The sequence below is a fragment of the Mesocricetus auratus genome, unplaced genomic scaffold (genome assembly GCF_017639785.1).
Source record: "Mesocricetus auratus isolate SY011 unplaced genomic scaffold, BCM_Maur_2.0 Super-Scaffold_100008, whole genome shotgun sequence".
Classification (NCBI taxonomy): Eukaryota; Metazoa; Chordata; class Mammalia; order Rodentia; family Cricetidae; genus Mesocricetus; species Mesocricetus auratus.
This window is the reverse complement of record NW_024429192.1, coordinates 80801455-80823362: the sequence shown is the minus strand read 5'-3', so window position 1 is coordinate 80823362 and position 21908 is coordinate 80801455. Positions and strand designations below refer to the sequence as shown.

The 21908-nt window shown below is 50.0% G+C and overlaps 1 protein-coding gene across 1 annotated transcript in view; it reads right to left on the bottom strand.

Moving 5' to 3' along the window:
• Foxk1 (forkhead box K1) overlaps positions 1-21908 on the bottom strand; it is a 69732-nt gene that overhangs the window by 12040 nt on the left and 35784 nt on the right. Inside the window, exons 2-3 of the mRNA XM_040751274.1 lie at positions 14279-14464; positions 1352-1508 (exon numbers count right to left, since the gene is read on the bottom strand). Coding sequence (XP_040607208.1) covers positions 1352-1508; positions 14279-14464 — 343 coding nt within the window. The remainder of the gene's footprint in view (positions 1-1351; positions 1509-14278; positions 14465-21908) is intronic.

Sequence of the window (21908 nt, the reverse complement as noted above, 5' to 3'; positions counted from 1 at the left end):
AGTCAGGCCACCCACTCCCGACACAGGGGAAAGCGTTTGGATGAGTCGCACCAGGAAGCCTGCCTCATCCGTTAGCACGCTTGCATAAACTCTGAGCAATGACATATAGCAGACTGCACCTGTTCCCAGCAACTGGAAGGCTGAGGCAGGAGGATTGCCTTGATTCTGAGGTTAAACTGGGTTGTGGCTGAGACCTTGTCTTAAAAACCCAAATAACAACAACAGAAAGAATTCAGAACAGTGCTGTTGGGCCAGGTGTGATGCATACTGTAGTCCTAGCACTTGAGTTTTAGGCCAGTCTCAGCTACACAAGCTTCTCAAAAAAAAAAAAAAAAAAAAAAAAGGAAAGGAAAGGAAAGACAAAAGAAGATGGTCTGGGGAATGGCTGAGTGTATGAAGTGCTCGTCATGCAACCATGAAGAGCAAGTTCAGATCCTCAGCACCCATGCAAAACGCCAGACATGGTGTCACACATGTGATGCCAGTAACTCCTTGACTGCCCAGCCTAGACTAAAGGGTGAGCACATGTTCAGTAAAGGACTCTGTCTTAAAAACAATGTGGAAAGGGTTGAACAGGACACGGCGTGGGCAAGCACAGCTGCACATGTCTATGTGTGCAGACAGAACAGACGAGAAAAAACTGAACAGAAACACCGAGTCCCAGATCTGAGGAGAGAAAACAAGTTGAGCCATAACTCTGCAGCTCTTTTTGTCCAGCACACCGTCAGGGACCACAGGAACAGAAGCAAAGGCACATGTGGCTGGCCTGGGAGTGCTGGCCTGGTATCCAAGCTACTCAGAAGGCTGAGGCAGGAAGGTCACAAGTTCAAAACCAGCCTGGGATACTTAGTGAGACTTTGTCCCAAAATAAAAAGTAAAACACGGGTGAGTGGGTGGCAAATTGCTCCTGGGTTCAATTTCCAGCACTGTCAAAAGGGGTGGGTAAAGCTGGGTGGTGGTGGTGCACACCTTTGATCCCAGCACTCGGGAGGCAGAGGCAGAGGATCTCTGTGAGTTCAAGGCCAGCCTGGTCTACAGAGTGAATTCCAGGACAGGGTCCAAAACAATACAGAGAAACCCTGTCTCAAAAAAAAAAAAATGTGTCATTTGTCTTAAAGACTATTACCAACTCTGGAACTGTCACCAGTAGTGGTTGGAACAAGTAAGAACTGGGTGGGTGACAGGACTCCAGCTCACCACAAATGCTCAAGCACATCATTTGGGAATGGCACAGGTAGACCCCTCAAAGCAGCCATGTGCAGCACCCCGGAGTGCCCCATCTGAGCCACCTGCAGGACCCCTACTGTGGGTTGAGTCTTGGTCACCACGACAACACTTCTGAGGCTCAGACCTTGGGGCTGTCCCCACCAGATGTGTCTGCTTGCTGCTCAGAGGCTGCCTTCGCTGCGAACTCTGCGGCCAGCTGAAGGTCTGATGTCACGTTCTGGACGAAGCGGTAACTGGACGACCCAGCTCCTCGAGGACTGGCTGGACAGGAGTTGGGAACGCTGGAGAGAAGAAAAAACACACATGAGACTCTGGGAAGGAGATCTCTGGGTAGGGACACTGTTTCTGAACCACCATGGGTGATGGAGGGAGGGTAGTATTAGTGGGTGACCAGTTTCAGAAAAATCGAGAAATACAACCAAGGAACTCAAGAAATGTCAAACATACATCCCTCTTTCCTCCGAGGCCAAGACTAAAGTTGCAGGAAGTCAAATCCCCAGGCCATGAGTTCCTAAGCAAGAAAGCAGTAGCTGGATGGATTGCTCCAGCAAAAGCAAGCTGCTTCTCCACTTCAGGCTGTGAAGACACGGCTAGTGAGAAGGTGACCACAAGATGGCACCCTAAGAACAGGCTTGCATAGCGAGTAACTAACTCCACACAAGGAAACTGAGGAGGTGGCAGGGGCCTGCTGGCAGGCAGATGAGGAGGCACATAGAGGTCTCTGGCCCAAGTCATCAGCTCCACAGTGAACTACCACTAGGGAAGGCAGCACAGCTGCGGGCTGTGCAGGACAGGAGGACCTGGCCAGTCCTGCCTGGATCCCGGGGCTGACGTTGGTTGGCCGATCAGCAGGCTAAAGGATTAAGACAGGCTCCAGTAGGCCGGTGAGCTGGCTCAGCATGTGAAGATGTTTGCTGCCATCGAAGACCACCTAAGTTCAATCCCCAAGCCCTACATGGTGGGAGAATCTAACTGACTCCCACAGGTTGCCCTCTGGCCTATACACATACACACACACACACACACACACACACACACACACACACACACACACACACAAATACAATGAAGTGTAAAAGATAAAAACTGAAATGCTTCAAACAGAGAGAAGTAACCAAACCCTGAAAGGGGGGGTCCTGTCAGTGTTCTGCACGCTGTCCCTGCCCTCACTGTAGACAGCCTGTGATGTCATCCCTGACAAAACCTGTGGCTGCAGGACAAGTGTCGGAACACTGCTCTCTTTCTCTGCCTGCAGCTCCTCCGGCTGTGGGAAACACCCAGAAGGTCACTGCTCTCTAGCATGCCTGGCCCCTGCCTCATGCTGGAGCTACTTCTTTGGCAGGGATGTTTCCTGTTCCCCAGACTCACCTGCACATTCTCCCTAAACTCACATGCACAGTCTGTGACCCCTCATACCTGGGACGTGCACCCATGGGTGGCTGCTGGTCCATCTCCCTCTTTCTGGGAGCTACACAGGACTGAGCAAAGGCTCCCTCAGGCAGAGTGGGAGGATGAATTCCTTCTGGGGTCACAGTCCCTATGTAGGAAAGAGGGGCGCACACCACCCAGAATCCTGAGACCTTTACTTTAAGAACTCACATTCTCTTCTCCTTTGACACCTCAAATTTTGGTAATTTCTGTGCTTGTAGAGGTCTCCCTGGTAGGCACCTTGGCCTCCTCCCTTTCCCATGTCCTTACGATCTAGCTGAGGTCTTGATACATAAAGTTCAGTAAGTAAACTGAGACCCAAAAGGAGGAAACCAAAAGAAACTTTCCGGAGGTCCCTTTAAGAGGGGATCCTCATTGTGTAGCTCAGACTGGTCTCAAACTCACCATCCTCCTGTCTCATTTTTCTGAGTGTTAGAAATATAGGCACGAGCCACTATACCTGGCTTGGATTTAATTCTTTCCCTTTTTCCCTTGAGGTGGGGGTCTCATTATGGCCTAGAACTTCCTATGAGGCCAGTGTGGGGATTCCCAAGCCTGATACCACACTAGGGTGGATTTAATTGAGTCTAAAATATAAACCCAAGTACAGGATGGGGAGGCAAGGAGAGGATAAATCTTCAGCATGCACACACTCAAAAACCAGGTTTCACTGGGCATAATGCAGTTCGCCTTTAATCCCAGCACTGGGAGGCAGAGGCAGGCAGATCTGAGTTCCAGGCCAGCCTGGTCTACAGAGAGAGTTCCAAGACAGCTAGCGCTACACACCCTGTCTCAAAAGCAAACAAACAAACAAATGAAATTTAAAGACCAGGTTTCAAAACCAGACTTGGAGCACAGGCATGGTCATGGGGAATCGGGCATGGGGTGAGAGCTGCTAGTGAGACTCCTCAGACAGCTGCTGCCTCTGAAGTGCATTTGGTACCCTGCCAAAGTCTGGGCCCATCAATGCCCAGAGTTTACCTGAATGGCAGGAGACATCATGTCTCACTGGTGACCAGGGGCTGGAAAGTCACCAAGACACAGCACACCTCCTAGTGACAGGCCATGGACACCCAGCTTAGGTGGAGTGAAAGAAGGAGAGCTCGTCTCAGGAAACTGAAAACCTTGTATGAGGTCATGGAGGTTGCAGAGCGTCCATCCTGGCAGTTCTAAGGGGCAGGAAGCGCAAGGCCATGCTGCCTGTTTCCACCTCTTAAATAATACGGAAGGAAACTCACACCTTCGATCCCAAGTGCAAAATCCACAGGATGGTTAAGATGAATTAACACACAGGGTTTGGCCCATCTGAGAAACATGAAAGAGTCAAGGGCCAGACCTGATGGTTCCAGACCTGTCATCCCAGTTACTGGGGAAGCTGAGGCAGGAGGATCTCAGCTCAAGGTTGGTAATGGGGTATAGAGTGAGTTCAAGTCCAGTCTGGGAAACTTAGTGAGACCCAGTCCCAAAATAAAAAATCAAAACAGGCTGACAATGTAGCTCAGTGAGGGACTGGGGTGTGACTCAGTAGTAGAGCACCTGCCTAGAATTCCCCAGTGAGGGGCTCGGGGTGTGGCTCGGTGGTAGAGTGTTTGTTTAGTACATGTTAAATTCTAGATTACATGCTCGTTATGCAACTCCCCCTCTCCCGCCAAAGCAACCTCTGTCTTTTCAGGCTGACTCATGCCAGTGACCCCTGTGTGGCTGTAGCCGGATGTGCAGTGAATGCCTCTCTCTCGTAGCCTGTGATGGCACTTTCCCAGCAGCACCTCCAGGGCACACGTGCCTCTGGTCACTCATCTGTTCCCTACCTCAGAGCAGCCCGTTTCTCAATACAGCCCACTGAACCATATGCAAGTGGGCTGAAGGAGAGAGCTGTGTCTCAGACAGGGTCACCCTGCTGCTGGAGCTCAGGTCTCAGAGCTGTAAAATGACCCACTGGGACCACTGGGAGTCAGGGGAATCCCAGACCTGAGCAGGGCTTCCTAGTCTCTAAGAACTGCATATGCAGTGCAGTGGTTCTCACCCTTCCTAATGCTGTGACCCTTTAATACAGTTCCTCATGTTGTGCTGACCCCACCATAAAATTATTTCATTGCCACATCATAACTGTAATTTTGCTACTGCTATGAATCTTAATCTAAGTATCTGATACGCAGGATATCTGACATGTGACTCCTGTGATGTGGTCATTTGATCCCCATAGGAGTCTCAACCCACAGGTTGAGAACCACTGGCATAAAGGAACTTGGGACAGCCACCTAGGAAAGAGAAATTTACACCAGCGTACTGCACTGCCAGTGTTTGGGAGGCTAAAGCTAGAAGGTAGAGAGTTGCAAACCAGCCTACTGCAGCAGGACTCTGCCTTTAAAAGCAATACAAACAAACAAAATCTAAGCAATCCTGCCCCTAAAAACTGTCCTCACAGAAACAAAGTAAAGTGGTGAATGGGCCTGCAAGGTTGTCCTGCTCCAGAGATGACGATAGATTAGGGAAAATTTCAGGACAAGGGATGAGCACTCACTGAACGTTCAGATGTGCTTTCCGCTCTCAGAAAGGGACAGAACCCTCCCTGTGGGAACCCCAGCTGGGATGTATTCCAGACCCAGCACTTGGTGGAAGTCAGGCTTTGGGGGTGTGATGGCATCTGAACTGGGGGACTGTCACTGCCTAATAAGTTGTTGTTGGCCAGTGAAAACCCCTGCCTCAAACAAACCCCAAATAGAAAAACCAAGGACAGCCCCAGAGGAATGACCCCAAGTTGTCCTATCTCCACACACAAGGCACACAGTGGACTGGGTGGTATGCATGCTTTGAGAAAGTGTGAAGGCCCTGAGTGTCAGTCGGCTCCTGGGGACTGGCTTGGCCCTGGCCTGTTCAGCAGCAACCTTGATAATCTCATGCTGGCCCTGTGACAGCCTGGGTCACACCCTGGAGCAGGCAGGGCTCAGCTGCTTCTCTTGACTCCTCAGACATGCCAAGAAACTACCCTGCCTGGTTCAGGAGTCCAGGGCTCCCAGCAGGCAGTGGGCAGCCTCCAGAGAGTCACAGTCACTTTTCCTTGTTTTTTTGTTTTTTGTTTTTTTCCCCGAGACAAGGTTTCTCTGTATTGTTTTGGAGGCTCTCTGTCCTGGAACTTGCTTTGTAGACCAGGCCGGCCTCAAACTCACAGAGATCTGCCTGCCTCTGCCTCCCGAGTGCTGGGATTAAAGGCGTGCGCCACCAACGCCCGGCTACTTTTCCTTGTTTTATTTCTCTTTCTTTTCTTTCCCTTGTTTATATGGGGTGGGGAGCATGTTCATCTTCTATGTATTATTCCAATTTTAGCAAATGTGTTTCGTTTGTTTCTCTAGGAGGCCTTAAACTTGCTATGAAGTTGAAGGAAAGGAGACCTTGAACATCTGATTCTCCTGCCTTGCTCTGCTGTACTTCTGCAGGTTATTGTGAGCAGATATTAAGCTGGGAAAAGAAATCTGAGCACTCCAGCCCAGCCCCTGCTCCAGATAAGCCGTCTCCTGGTCACAGGGCCACTGCTGCTCCTGCAGACACCCTCAAGTCAACACCCTGGCAATGCCAGGTATCAGGGACCCTCTGATCACTTTCTTCCAGTGCCAAACCCATGGCCAAAGCAGAGATCCTAGAATTTCTATGTTTAGGGGAAAAGTACTGTCAAAGGGGGGGGGGCTTACAGTCTGTAGGAACTTTCAGGGCTGTGAAGGGGGCACGATTGGCATGATTGCACTGCACTGGCCACATAGTATGAGGATCTGAATTTAATATCTAGAACCCATGCCAAAAAGCTGGCCACGGTGGCTGCCACTTGCAATCCTAGCTCTGGGAGGCAGAGACAGTAGGATCCCTGGGACTCACTGGCAAGTCAACCTTGTCTCACAGGTGAATTTATAGGCCCTGTGGGCACCGGAGCAATGGTACCTGAGGTTGAACTCTGATTTCCACACACAAGTACAGGAATATGCACTCCGGGGGACTGGAGAGATGGCTCAGGGGTGAAGAGCACTGTCTGCTCTTCCAGAGGACCCAGGTTCAATTCTCAGCACCCACATGGCAGCTCACAGCTGTCTATAACTCCTGTTTTTTCTGGGGATCTGACACCCTCACATGCACCCACACACACACACGAGTTTAGGCACAGGCTTTCCATCCCAGCTACAGAGGAGGCTGGGGTAAGCAAGTGTTAAGTTGAAGGCCTATTAGATGGTACAGTGAGTTCAAGACCAATATATCTATATCTATATAAATAAAATGGTCTCAAAAATAAAATTAACCAAATTAAATAAATTTAAAACATATAAAGCAAAGGGCTGTAACAAGGAAAAAGTGCTTGCCACACATGCGCTAAGTCCTGGGGTCAATTTCCAGTACCTCAAAAACAAAAAACAAACAAACAAACAAAAAAAAAAACCAAGTCACTATTGCTGGTTAAATTGTGTCTTAAAAACAGTCTCTCCCGAGTCCTTTCTTAGGAAGTCAATGAGGAATATTCCTTAGTAACACAAAGGAGTCAGGAAGGATACCCTTTCCTTCGAGAAGCCCCCAGATGGTGAGGAAGATGCCTCCAAGGGTCAGAAGGGTCTAGAGCGAGGTCCAGGATGGAGGAGGCAGAGCCTGCCAAAAAGGGCTCGGGACACAGAGCGGCACTGAACCAAACAGAAAAGAGGAATTACAAACTCTAAGAAGAGGAAAATTGAGCCAAAGTACAAGGAAGGAAGTGGCTGGGCCCCATAATTAAGACACAGTTACAATACAAAGATGCTGATATGCGCAGGACCAAAGATGATGTAATGTATTGGGCAGAGGGAGAAAAGCAAAATCCTGCATGTCCCTGTAGGGAGTCCAAATACAAGACCTAAAACCAAAGAAGAAACTGTCACCCATGCCCGTGACTCAGAAGGGTGCCGGCAAAGGGCAGATCCTGAGGTTAGAAGTCAGGGAGGTCCTGGGGGTGTCCCGCCACTGTGGGAATGTCACAACACCCCTAGTCTACTGCTAATTCTGCACAAAACACAAGGATAGGGAAGGAATATTTCCAGAGGTGAACACTTTGGACATATATTCAAGAATGTTTGTGTTCTGTGGAAAAAGGTACTTGCAGGCAAGTGTGACAACCCAGGTTCATTTCCCAGAAGCCACATGGCAGGAGAGAACCAACTCCTGAAAGTAGTCCTCTGACCTCCACATGTGCACCATGGTGTGCTCATGCACATGCTCACTCACACTCACACTCACACACACTCACTCACACACTCACACACACACTCGCACACACACTCACACACACTCACTCACACTCACTCACTCACACACTCACACACACTCACTCACACACTCACACTCACACACACACACTCACACTCACAAATGCATGTTTAAAACGGAGTATGTTCTCCTAAGATAAGTGTCATGCTACTGCTTAAGTCCTGGGAGCTACCTGAAAAGATTAACTTTGCTTCTTAAACAGCATCGTACCCAAGGTGGAAAACACCCAAACATTAGGTACTCCTTGGAACAAATGTGTATATTTGATGTGTGTGCATACATGGAAGTCAGATGACCTCAGGTATGGGTCCTGGTTACATATATTACATACAGGCTAGCTGGCCCATATAGTATCTATCTTTACATGGATTCTGAAGATCCAAACTCAGGCCCTCACCACTGACCCATCTGCACAGCTCAATATTAACTACTTTTAGGCAGACTTGCCACAGAAGAGGGGAGCAAACACCCCCCGGTTTTGAGGGGTCTGATGCTGGACTCAGCCTCTCTGGCCTCCACTTGGCTTCCCACCAGTGGGAGTCTGGGGAGGGAGGGCCGTCCAGTGCACACACTGTATACACAGTGGGCCCACAAAAGTACACAGCAGGCTTATCAAACACAGTGAAGGGGACAACACACAGGTGGGCCTGAGACGCATCCACTGAGATTCCAGGAGAACTGGGGGAGCCCCATAAAGCTCTGATTCAGACTCAATACTACAGCACCCCAGATGGCCCCAGAGGAGATGCAGGCAGTAAGGAAAAGCCAAAGGAACATGAAAGGCCCCGAACCTCTTAGTGGGAAGGAGCCAACTTCCCCCAAGTTTTCAGAGGGGACAGGAAACAAGGTGAGGCCTGTAGGCACAGACAGGAACAGGAAGCAGTAGACCTCAGTGTCTATAAATGCCCAGACCCAAACATTCAAAGTCATCTTGAAGCTCTACTGAAAACACACGGAAGGTTAAACATCCTGAAGGTGGAACCAAAGCTTGTCAAGAAGACAAGCATACAGGAGGCTCCTTTTCCGAGGGACATGTGCAGAGCCCTCCATGGGTTCCTGAGCCCCAGCCAGCACAGAACCCTATCCCGTTGGCCAACACTCCCATGGTAAAGCGCCCGCCACCTCTTCAAGTAACCCCGGAGCTTGCAGCTGGGCTTTAGCATGTCTGAATTTCCAGCTAAGTAAAACAAGATTGATTTCTGTTTTCTCCTAGTACTAATGGGCTCCAGGGCCTTGTGCATGCCAGGTGTTCTACCCCAGAGCTACATCCCCAGCCCCTAGTGTAGATCTGGCGATCAAGTCACCCACTGGATACCCTGGGTGGAGCCACACCTGAGGGTGGGGCTACTCAGAGCAGCACTCAACTGAAAACTTGTAAGTTGTTCATTTTCTGCAGTTTTCCACTTGATATTTTTGGACTGTGAGTAACTGAAACCACAAGCAAGTGAAACCAAGGCTGGGGGCGGGGCGGGGCGGGGCGGGGCTGGGCTGGGCACTAGACTTCTAATGCAGACTGGATGCCCTCCAAACGGAAAAGATCTTTGGAGAGCAAAAGAGAGAGTTAGCCAGCAATGAAGTTGAACTGTGCTGGAGACGCATGACTAAAGGGGTCAGGACTCTGCAGCTGATGCTTACATTCCCTTCTTTCATCTCACCACCGCCAGCCTTTGCTTTTTTGTCTATGTAGAGGGAGGCTAGGCACTGCACCGATGGGTTAACTTTCCCGATTTGGCCCTGTGGATTCTGGGAACGCCATCTCCAGGCCTGGCAGCAAATACCTTTACTCCCCGAACCATCTTGCCAGCCTTTCCATCTTTATTTTTGAGACAGGGTCTCTCAGAGAACTAGAGCTTCCAGTTTCAGCTGGAATGGCTGGCCAGGAGTTACACAAGACACTGGCTCGGTTTTTACTTGGGCACAAACACAAACAAGCACTTTACCATGGAGCTATCGCACCAGCCCTTTCTGTTTAAGGTGAGATCTCCCCGTGTAGCACTAGCTGGCCTCAAATTTGCAATCTTCCTGCCTCAGCCTCCAGAGTGCAGGGATTACTGGCAAGCGCCCCATGCCTGGATCCACAGGTATTTTCATGGCTGCTGTTAGGAGCCGGGTTTAGCCTGAGTAACCTCGGCAAATGACCAGCTCCTTGATTTCCTAAAATCACTTGCTCTTCACAGGTACAAAGGTCAAAACACTGTCGAAGCCGCAGTTTCTTTCAAAGAGCTCATTCATTTGCTGGGTGGAGCCCTGAAGGCAGGGAAAAGGGCTCCACCCCCGTCCCCCCAACCCCACCTCCGCCAAAAAAAACCCGACGTACACACCACTCAAACCACAGCGGAACAACCCGCCCTGGGAAACACGGAGCCGCCCAAGCCGACCAGCAAAGCGGAGCCAGGGTCGGGTGGGGGTGGAGTGGAGGCAAGGGGACACGGGGCAGGTACCAAGCCGTGGGATCCACTCCAGGGAGGGAGGAGCCCTAGATGGGAGGGCTTCCAGACCTCAGTGCCCAGGTTGGCCAATAGTGAGCCGCTAGCAAAGCTCACCAAATTAGGCAAGCTGACTGCACAGGGCGGGACCCAGGGCTGCTAGCTGGGAAGTCAGGCCCTTTCCCCAAGCCAGCCCCGCCCTGGCTCCCGTAGCTTGGGAGAGGAAGGCCAGGGCGTGTTTGTAAACATGAGGGCTCCACCTCTACACAGAAACTTAAACTGAAAAAGTTTTGGCAGGCGTGCACCTCAGGCCTCTGAGCTTTACAAAAGCTCAATGGAATTCCACAGTGCAGAGATAACGGATGTCAACAGAGATCTTTTGTTGTGACACTTAAAGGTCCAGGGCAGGTCCCAAGCCGCCATCTCAACAGGTGACCAAGAACCCAGTCACCTTACCCCACGGGGACCCGTGGGAACTCTGAGGAGGCAAGGGCCTGCTCCCTCTCAGCAGGAATGAGGTGACAGAAAGACCACGCTCCAATGAAGTAACGGGGCCACCAAAGCACCAGCTGCTTTGCAGAGGCCTGGGGTCTTTACAGTCACTGTCCCACCTGCCCAAAGACATACCACACCCCAACCTTCACCCAAAGTCACTTTGGCCGTTTTGCTTTTGAGACAGTCTCCTGTAATCCATGCTGGCTTCAAGATCTCTCCATAGCTGAGGATAACACAGCTTCCTCCTGTTACCACTTTCCCAGAGCTGGGATGGGCATGCACCGTGCTAGGATACTCCCGGGCTTCCTGTGTGCCAGGCAGGCGCTCTAGCAACCCGGCAACCCCCTAACCCCCACTACTGTTTTTATCTGGACAGATGCAGGACGATCTCGGAGTTTGAGGCTAGCCTGGTCTTCTTAGTGAGTTCCAGGTCAGCCAGGGCCACAGAGTGAGATCCTGTCTCAAAAACAATGTTAAAAATACTCCTATTCAATCCCATAATCTTGTGCCCTAGAGCGCCCCCACCCCCCTGCTTTTGAGATGAGGTCTCATTATGCAGGCCTGGTCTGTCTATAACACGCTATGTAGACCAGGCTGGCCTTGAACATGTATGGGATTCTCCAGGGTCTGTCCTTAAGTGCTGAGATTTCAAGCATGTGCCATCATGCCCAAATAAACTCAGGGCCACTTCCAGGCTAAGGAAGTGTTCCACCACTCCTCTTTATTATAAGATGGGATTCCACTAAGTCGCCCAGGCTGGCTTTGACCCTACTCAGTAGCTCAGGCTGGCCTTGAACATAAGCTTTTCCTAGCGTCACACCGTCAAGGTGGCCCCACCTGTTCCACATGTGGGCATCTTGTGCCTGTCTAACAGGCTATAGCTTTCTTAACTGTTCATGAGTACCGAGGATGAGTGACGTGACAGTAGCCACTGGGGCAGAGGGACTTTATGGAGGGGGCGTCACAGTCTCTCATAGTGGCCAAATCAGCTTACTAATCAAACATTCACTCCTGCAATCCCAGCACTTGGGAGGCTGCGGCAGGAGGATTATGTCAAAATTCAGGCCAGGCTAGACTGCATATTGAGTTCTGGACCAGCCTAACTACAGTGTGAGACCCTGTCTCAAAAACCAAATTTGGGGCTCAGATAAGGGGTAAAGATGCTTGCCATTAACTCTTACCACCTGAGTTTGACTGAGACCCAGGATCCACATGATGGGAAGAGAAATGACCCCCAAAAGCTGTCCTCTGACCTTCACATGCCTTCCCCAAAATAAGTCAATATATTTTAAAATAACAAACGAAATGAAATAAAAACAAATCACACACACAGAACGCCCTGACTGGCCGAGAACTCTAAGGCGGGCATGTCTTGGGACACTACCCAGTGGATCACACACATGGAGTTTGGGTGTTAGGACAGGGCTGTGCCCAGCCTGAAATGAGGCTGGGGAGCACTCTTTGATGAAGTGACAAGCTGAGCACAAGAGAGCTGTCATCTCTCACCACCGCCTTCCCGAGGGCCGAGCTGTTACTGCAGGCTTCACAGACAGGAGACACATGGGCCTGGGAAGCTGCTGTGATGTGACCTACCCAAAAAGACACAACACATCACCCACATGGCCAGGACCATACTGGGGTCCTAGACCTGATTCCTGGGGCTGCGAGTTCCCAGGCTATACCTCTCGCTGGTGTCAAGAAAGAGGCCTCCTACTCAAGACAAGGGAGCCATGTGCATACACTGCATGGTAGGAAACAAAATAAGTTCCCAAAGGCAAACCAAGGGTTAACCCCCCCCCCCCCACACACACAGTGTGCTCATGTTTATGGTAATACTCTTAACCATCTTGGGTTTCCACCAGCAGGAAGGACATCCTCAGATGTGACCCCCTGATCATAAACCTCTGGAGCTGAGAACCAAAAGTCTCTCTTATACATAAACTTAAAAAAGGGGGTAAGTGCCAGCCAGGTGTGGCAGTGTACACCTGTGATCCCAGCTGGTTACTGAGGTAGGAGGATCAAGAGTTCCAGGCCAGCCTGAGTATCAGGAAGCTTCCATGTCTATGAACCAAGGGCTAGGATGTGGCTCAGTGGCAGCTGCCTAAAATTCCCATATCCCGTGTGCTGGTTTGAGTAAGAATACCTAAAATTCCCATATCCAGTTGCTGGTTTGAGTAAGAGTGCCTAAAATTCCCATATCCCGTGTGCTGGTTTGAGCAAGAGTGGCTCCTGTGGGTTCAAGTGTTTGAATGCTTGGTGCCTGTTGATAGACTGCTTAGGGCAGGTTAGACGGTGTGTCACTGGGGTGAGTCTGTAGGTTTCAAAGTCCCTGTCAGGCCCATTCTCTTTCTGCCCATCCAGTCTGTCTGCAGATCTAGCTGCTGAGGTATGCCTGTATGCCATGTCGTCCACCATGTTAGCCATGGACTCACCCTCTGAGACTGTAAACTAGCCCCAATCAGACACTTTCTTTTATGAGCTGCCTTGGTCTTGGTGTCTCTTCACAGCAATAAAACAGTGACAAAGACACCTAGTATGTATAAAAATCTGGGTTTGATTCCTAGCACCAGGGGAAAAATTTTTTTAATAAAGAGACAGCACTAAGCATAACTCCAGAAAAGTAGAAGATACAACTTTGGGGACCCAGTGAGGTTACCCATAGCAGTGACCCATGGCCAGGGCTCAGGGACAGCACAACCCTGGCTTGTGGGTTTTATGGGTCCCCAAAATCCTGCCCCCAAGGAATGGGCCACACCTATGCCACAGTCACAAGAGTGCCGGCCACTATCTGCCACCTCTGCAGGGCTGACCTGTACCATGAACTGAGATGGAAACCAGAGGGTTCAGGGGCACATGGCCCCAGCACCGGATGGTGGCACAGCACTTTTAAAAGCGTAATGAACACGAGAGGCAATGAGAGGGAAATCTGCTTCAAAAAACACCTGTCAGAATCCAGGTCCCCCTCCCCTCTCTACTGTGAGACAGTCTCACATAAACCAGCTGACCTTGAACTTACTATGCAGTAGAAAATGACCATGAAGTCCTTATACCCCTACCCAAGGTCAAAAGCATATACTGCAATGCCCAGTTTATGATGTACTGGGGACTGAACCCAGGACCTACACACTCTACAACTGAGCTACATCCTACTCTGTGTGCTCTTGAGTCAAGGTCTCTCTCACTAAGTGGCCATGATGTCCCTGAATGCTCATGTACCCATGGTTGGCTGTACCCTGGACAGCCTCCTGCCTCAGCCTTTGGAGTGCTGGGGTGACAGGACCGGGCCACACACCTATTCTCCTACTTGCTTTAGGAGGCTCCAACTACAACCTAGACAAGGGCGACTTAAGGTTGTCTTTCCCAGAGTCTAGCTCCATCTCGAGGCTCCTAGTACATTCAGAAGAACCTGGGTGCGAGACGCTGCTCACCTGATGGTGCCGGTCGGGGAAGGGATGGGGCTGACGAGGCTCCGGAGGTCCGGCTCCGGAATGTGGATCTTCAGTGGAGAGATCTGAGGGTAGAGTGGCCGCAGGGGGGATGCTGGGGCCTCCTCCTTATGGTACAGGGACGTGAACTGGATCTTGATCGCTGTGCTGGGGAACCGGAAGGTGCACCTGCAAAGGAAAGACAGTGGCTGGTCAAGTACAAGGTCAGTGGGTGCAGGAGCTGAGGTCCCACTGCCCACATGGCAGGGGCAGCATGAGCCTTAAGCTTGGTACCCCTGGGAACACAAACCGGCTTACTCTGGCTTCAGCTATACTCTGCTTGTGAACAAAGGATATAAATACCCCCAGACAGGTGCCATGAGGACAAACCCATGGAGCCTCTATGTACCAGGACAGTAACAGTGATGATGAGTGTGATTACTGACCCTCAGGGGCAAATAGCCCATTTATGCACAGATCTCATTCATCACTCGCTCATTTACTTTTCCAGCAAAAAATAGCTAAAAGGACCATGCCCCATTTGAAAGCTGACTTCACTCGCTCGCTCACTCACTCACTTACTCACTCATTGTCCCACTTTCACTCATTTATCAGAAGACAAGGTCTTACTACGTGGGCCACACTGGCCTAGAACTTGAGATCCTCCTGTCCCTGTCTCCTGAGTGCTGGGATGACAGGCCTGCACCACCATGTCCAGCTTATGCAGAGATTTTAAAAGCGATTCCTTCAAGGTATAAACAAATCCACTATATAAAGGTAGAGGGATGCTCCAATGACATTTAGCCATGGGTCAGGAAGAGAGACAGACAGAGAGGGAGGGAGAGAGGGAGACAGGGAGGGAGACAGGGAGGGAGGGAGGGAGGAAGGGAGGGAGGGAGGGAGGGAGGGAGGGAGGGAGGGGAGTATGTGTTCTCTAACTGGCTTCTCACTAAATTTAAAGCTTACAAGTCTAGAGCCAGGCATGTTTACTGAGTGACAGACAAACTAATCTGACCCTGGAACAGCCAGGGAGGCCCTGCCCATGGCAAAGACCATACCACATGCTCAGACAATGAGCAACTTCCCCTGTCTCTAAGAAATGGGCATTATTTGTTGAGCACATCTTACTTCCAATTTGTGTGTGGGCATGTGGCAGCCAGAGGCTCATGTTGAGAGTCTTCCTCAGTCACTTTCCACCTGAATTGTAAAGGTTTCTCAAAGAACCCGGAACTCGCCATTTCAACTAGACCGGCTAGTTGGCAAGCTCAGGGTCTGTCCATCTCTGTGCTCACATACATACAAAATCAATAGATACAACTTGGAAAAAAAAGAAGAAAAGAAAAAAGAATTCGAGGTCAACATAAGCCACAAAGGTCAGGACTGTCTGGGATGCACAATAAACCCTGTTCTCAAAAACAAACCCGGTGTCACCTCTACTCTATTCGGCATCCCTCGACTCAGGAGCAGTTCTTCTATCATCAGAAACTTGGTTTGTATAAGGTCAAGCATGGGGCACTTGAGTACACATGCATGGGGTGGGCAGACACCACCATGTTTGAGGGGATCTGAGGCGGACTTATTTGCGAAGCTGGCTGCCCGTGAGCCAGAGGGATCTCCCTGACTCTAGCTTCCCAGCACTGGGATTATAAGCATATTCCACCATACCTGGTTTTTATGTGCTCTGAGGATCAAACTCAGATCCTCCTGCCATGTATGTGGCGAGCACCTTACCCGTCAAGCCATCTACCCCAGCTCCTCCATCAGCATCTGGACTTTGAAAAATCCATCAGTCATTTTCAAAGATGTCTTCTCACATCTGTGCAGTCAGTTCTGCATGCCTGTAAGCTTTTGCAAGACATCTAGGGCATGTCTGATGATGGCTGAGTGTCCAAACTGAGCACCTAAGGATGGAGCCTGGCTCGGGGCTGCTGGTGTGTCAGCTGGACTGGCTAAGAGTGACTTGAAAATGCCTGAACTGGCTGGGCAATGGTGGCACACACCTTTAATCCCAGCACTCAGAAGACAGAGGCAGGTGGATCTCTATGAGTTCGAGGCCACCCTGTCTACAGAGTGAGTTCCAGGACAGCCATGGTTAGACAGAGAACCCCTGTCTCGAAAAACTAAGGGGGTGGGGGAGAGGCATAAGGAGAGAAAGAGATAGAGAACACCTGCACAGAACAAACATGGTACATGTGTGCATACATGTGATGCACATGGTCAACCCATGTTAACAGGAAGATTGTCATGGTAACAAATTTCCTCTTGTTCTTTTGCCACACATTTCTTCCACCCTCTCTACCCACAGGGAACAGGAAAGATAACATGCTACATCTCACTCTGCTGAGAGGGTCCAAGGAGTCCAACATCAAAACGAGACCCTGTCACCTTAGAATCATCATGGCAACCAGAGGCTGTGGCTGTGATCCACTCCTGTGGTCACAGCAGACAAGGATCCTTCAGCACATGGTTTAGGTGGGAAAGGAGTAGGTCTGTAGACCAGGGCCTGGATGAGCTCGGGCTGAAGAACTTCAGCCTAATCTGGAGTGCCTGAAGGGCTTCCGAGGCCTTCCTTCCCTCTGCTCAGCACCCTGCATCACTGGGGCACAAGGGGTAGAAAAATGCTAGCCTGGGGTTTGCTATGCAGATGGGGACCATTCGAGAACATGGGCAGCAGCCCTTCCAGCCTCTTTGTTCTCCCTCCCTCTGCATCAACTAGGCTGAGGGCCTGAACAACAGTCACCTCCAAAGGGCCTGCCAGCTGAAACCATGAGCCCTTTAAAAAAGGCTTTGTTTATGTACGGATCCCAGAAGAGGCTCGGATCCCCTGGAGCTAGAGTTATAGGAGGGTGTAAGCTGCCTGATGTGGGTGCTGGGAATTAAGCTGTGATCCTCTCGAAGAGTACTATGTGCCCTTTAACTCCTGAGTCATCTCTGCAGCCCCAGCAGCCAAGATTCTAAGAGCTGGAGACACCGTTGAGTGGTAGAGACCCTGCCTGCCTCAAATCCCCCACCGAGCAGCTAGCATAGTGTCTCAGAGGGAACAGCTGTGTGCCACGGAGGTCTCAGCTTCTATCTCCAGTACTGCCAAACAAAACAAAGCCCGAGATGAATGTGTGCATGTCGACTGAGACTTTTAGTAAAACAGGCTTCTTCCTTTCCCTTCCATTCATGATGAGGATCATGCACCCCATGTTAGAAACACCTGATTCAATCTGCAGCACCAAGGCAGGAAGGGAGGGGAGAAGAGGGTGTTTTACTAAAGATCTTACCCATTGCTAACTGAGGTCCTTTGTGGCACCACACCCCACTTGACAGAAACCCAAAGAAAGGCACTGGGCGATAAGCATCTTCAGGTTGCCTACTGGAACAGCTCCTAACTCACTCTTCCAAAATTCAACCCAAGGCAGCTGCCCTGTCGCCAGGAATTGCTGGGAACAAAGGGCCTGCCAGCTCCTTGGCTTGGCAGAGCGGCCTCCCCAGGACACTCAGTATCTTCCATCACACCCTTCCCTGTAACATCCCCACTTAGATTCGGGGGTCTCAGCTACAGTTTCTTTTTCTGATGTTTATCTGGCTTTGAACTCCTCCTCCTCCCGCTTCAGGCTCCAAAGTGCTAAGATTGCAGGTATGTGCATCATGCCCAGCGTATCCCTCCCCGCCACCCACACACCTTTTTGAAACAAGGTCTTGCTCTGTAGAACTGGCCTTAACTTCTTGGTGATCCCCCAATTGCAGTCTTCCAAGTAGCTGTGATTTACAGATGTGAGCCAATATACCTGGCTCCTAGCTTGGAGTTTGGGGGAGCTGTTTGCAATGAAAGAATCTTCAAGAAGGTGTCACACACTGTCCCAACCTGCCATTCACAATGCCTATCCTACCCAGCTGAGGTCAAGGTGCCTACCAGACAGGGACACCACTCTGCTCTCTGTCCATCATGGAATCTACCACAGAGACAGGTTCTCAAGGCGGCACCCACCTAAGGGGGAATTTTGCTGTTTTTTTTTTAATATTTATTTATTTGTTTGTTTTAAAAGCTGGGTCTCTCTTGTAGCAAAATAACAACAAAAAACCAACAACAAAAACCAAACCAAGCCAAAACCAAAAACCAACCCTGCTTGCTCGAAAGCCAGCGATGAAAGGAGAACCAACTCCTGTAAGCTGTCCCATGAGTGCAGAGGAGACAGATAGCTGCCTGGGGTTGGCTGGGTTGGGAAGAAGGCATGGGCGCTGAGAGGCGTGGCTTCTTGGGCGTGAATAAGAACTGTATTCTAGCACTAGCTACTCAATGGGAGATTTAAATGACTAGCTATGTGGCAGGTAAATTATACCAAAGTTCTTGACTGAAGGCTCACAAGCTGACCACGAGTCCCACCCTGTCTAGAGGCCAGGGGCTGGGCTGACGGGATGGAGGCGAGAGCACTGTGCCTAGCATCAGATCTCAGTACACAGCTGGCTTGACCGTTATAGCCTTGGTTGGAGCTGGCAAGGTGGCTCAGAAGGAACCAGAGTTCGAATCTCTAGAACCACATAAAAGCTGGAGCCACAGCATGTCTGTAATTCCAGTGTTCCCAAGGAGGGGGGGGGGGGCTGCTGCTGGCCAGCTGGCACTCATAAACAACCAGACACAGTGGAAGGAGAGGATTGGCATCTGAGGATGTCCTCTGATCTCCACATATGTGGTGTGCTATACATGTGCCTGCACTCACAGGTACACACACAGGTTAAAACAAAACAAAACAGAAACAAGGCCCAGTTGATTGGGGCACCAAGTTCTTCTCTGCAACCCAGGCAGAACTTGGAACTTTATTCCATCTTCTTGCTTCAGCCCAAAGCCTGGCTACTCCATCTTTGACGGAGGAATCTAGTAACCTCCTCCTATCCAGGGGGAGCTGCCAAGCTGCCAGAAAGTAAAGATGGAATACTGAGCTCTTACTGACTTGAGACAGTTAACTTCCTCTTGGTCACAGAGACAAAGAAGTACATGAAAAAGCTTCTGGCAAAGTTTTAAAAAACTTAACACCTCTTTGCTACACAGCTGCTCCCCATTTCCACTCCTCCATCCCAGCAGAACAAGGACTTCAGTTTCTGGAAGGGGTGGTGAGGTGAGCTGTGGGAGGTGGGACCTGTAGGGGACACTGCACAGGCACTACGGGGAATACCCCACTCATAAAACAGACTCCTGGCCTGAGATGCGGCCGACAGGGAGACCACTGCATGCCATACTTCCCACGTGTGAGGGGTGTTACAGACTTGGCGGGGAGTTATGTTCACTGCCCACCCACGGGAGCAAGGGCTCAAGCATCCAACTCTTCAGTGTGAACACCCCAGAAAGGGCAGACTTTGCAGCAGGAAGGAGTATCACATTCTTGTCAGTATCTCGGTGCTCAGAAGCTGAGGCAGGAGGATCAGGGCTATGCAGTGAGTTCTGGACTAACTGGGACTGCAGAGAGAATTCAAGGTTAGGCGGGGCTACTCTCTCAGAAAACAAAACAAAATTTTTCTTTTTCTTTTGTTGCTTTTTAAAATCTAAAATGCATGGGTATTTTGCACATGTCTGGACACTAATAGTGTGTCTGGTGCCTCTGGAGGCTAGGGGAGGGCATCAGATCCACTGCAAACAGAATTATAACTGGTTGTGAGCAGCCATATTGGTGCTGGGAATTGAACCCAGGTTCTCTGGAAGAGCAGCCAAAGCTGTTTACTGAGCCATTTTTCCTACCTCTACATCTCCCCCCCCCCCCTTGGTTTTTGAAACAAGTTTTCTCTGTGGAGACCAGGCTGTCCTGGAACTCAGAGACCTGGCAGCCTCTGCCTCAAGTGCTGGGATTAAAGGTGTGCACCGCCAAGCCTGGCCTTAAATTTTCTTTTTAAATAAGGGAAAATGCACAAGGGATCAGTGTGGGAGAGGAGACTGGGATTGACATAAACAAAACAAACAAAAACAGTGGATCAGTGAGTGACAGATGAAGCCTTTGGAACTAAATCAAGATCCACCTTATTTAGTGGATTAACACCAGATTTTCCTTCAAACACAAATGGGACCAGGACTGGTGGTGCACACCTGTAATCCCAGCACTTAGAAGGTGGAGGCAGGGGGATCAAAAGTTCAACATCAGCCTCAGCTGCATGAGACCCTGTCTCAAAAACCAAAACCAACCAAACAAAAATAAACAAATAGAAACCAACAAAGGGAACACTGAGATGGCTTAGTAGGTAAAGGCGCTTGCTGCCAAGTCTGATGATCTGAGCTTGACTCTGGAACCCATTTGTGGAGGGAGAAAACCCATTCTCCGAGGGTGTTCTCTGACCTCTTTGTGACCTCTGTGACACAGGCACAGGCACCGACACAGACACACACACACACACACAGACAGACAGACAGACACACACACACACACACTCACACACACTAAACACATTACTAAAAAAATCAATTCCATACAAAGTGGTTCAAAGAACTCTCTATGTTTAGACACCCCTGTGGGAGGGAGGTGGCTGAAAACCACCATTTTCTACAGTGATGTCACCATGCCATGTTAAAGGATGCCTGACACCTTCCAGCAGTTGGGCTAACCACAATGAGCATCTTACAAAGTACCTGTAAATGTGAAAGACAACAAGACTAGACACAGAAGTGCTCTCCAGTTCTTGACCTACCAACAAATACAAGAACTATTTGCCATAGGCTAATGAAATAAAATGAGAGGATCGATGACCAGGCAGTCGCTAACAGGCAGGACCTAACATCAGGCACACATTGTTTGAAAAAGAGCTGGAGCTCTGGGTCCCCTTGCCAGCACTGCATAAATGGGGTATGTGGTGCATGCTGGGAATCCCAGCACTGAGGTAAAAGCAGGAGGATAAGAAGTTCAAGGTCATTCTCAACTATATACAGTTCATTTAGGCCAGCACTCAGACAGACAGACAGACAGACAGACAGACAGACAGACAGACAGAAAGAAAGACACACACACACACACACACACACACACACACACACACACACACACACACACCTGGTTATATATGTTGAGAAACCCTAGGCCCTCCCAGGACCTTTGTGTAGCTATAGGTACCCTTGCTACAAATATGAGCCTAGGTCTCCACCACTGAACATTAATTTCAATTATTCTCATGAAATGACAATCACAGGGAGGAACATGGCAACGGCTTGCAATGTGGGCTTCCAGTGGCCTCCACAGCTACAGTCTGTCTTCTAAAGGCCATTTCCCAGGGCCCAGGCTCCACGAAGAGGGCCAGAAACTCTGCAGGGGGCTGGACACACGATGACACAAGAAGTCCCTCCATTCCCTTTATCCCACACTCCACACATGCTGCAGTGCCCTGCCCACGAGGTCAGCAGCGTAGAGGCCTTGCTTTGTGTCTGTGCTTGGATAACCATAGCTGAATCAGGAAGTGGATTTTTTTTCTGAGACAGGACCTCATGAAACCTAGGTTGGCCTTGAACTCTATGTAGCTGAGGACCAAGGCCCAAAGCAAAGAATTCTCACAATTTCTAACGTATTTCGTGTAAAATTTCTTCTTTCGGCTGAGGCTGGAAGGCAGCTCAGTGGGTAGTACTTGTTAGGCAAGCTTGAAGACCTGAATTCAGATCCTCCAAAACTCACAGAAG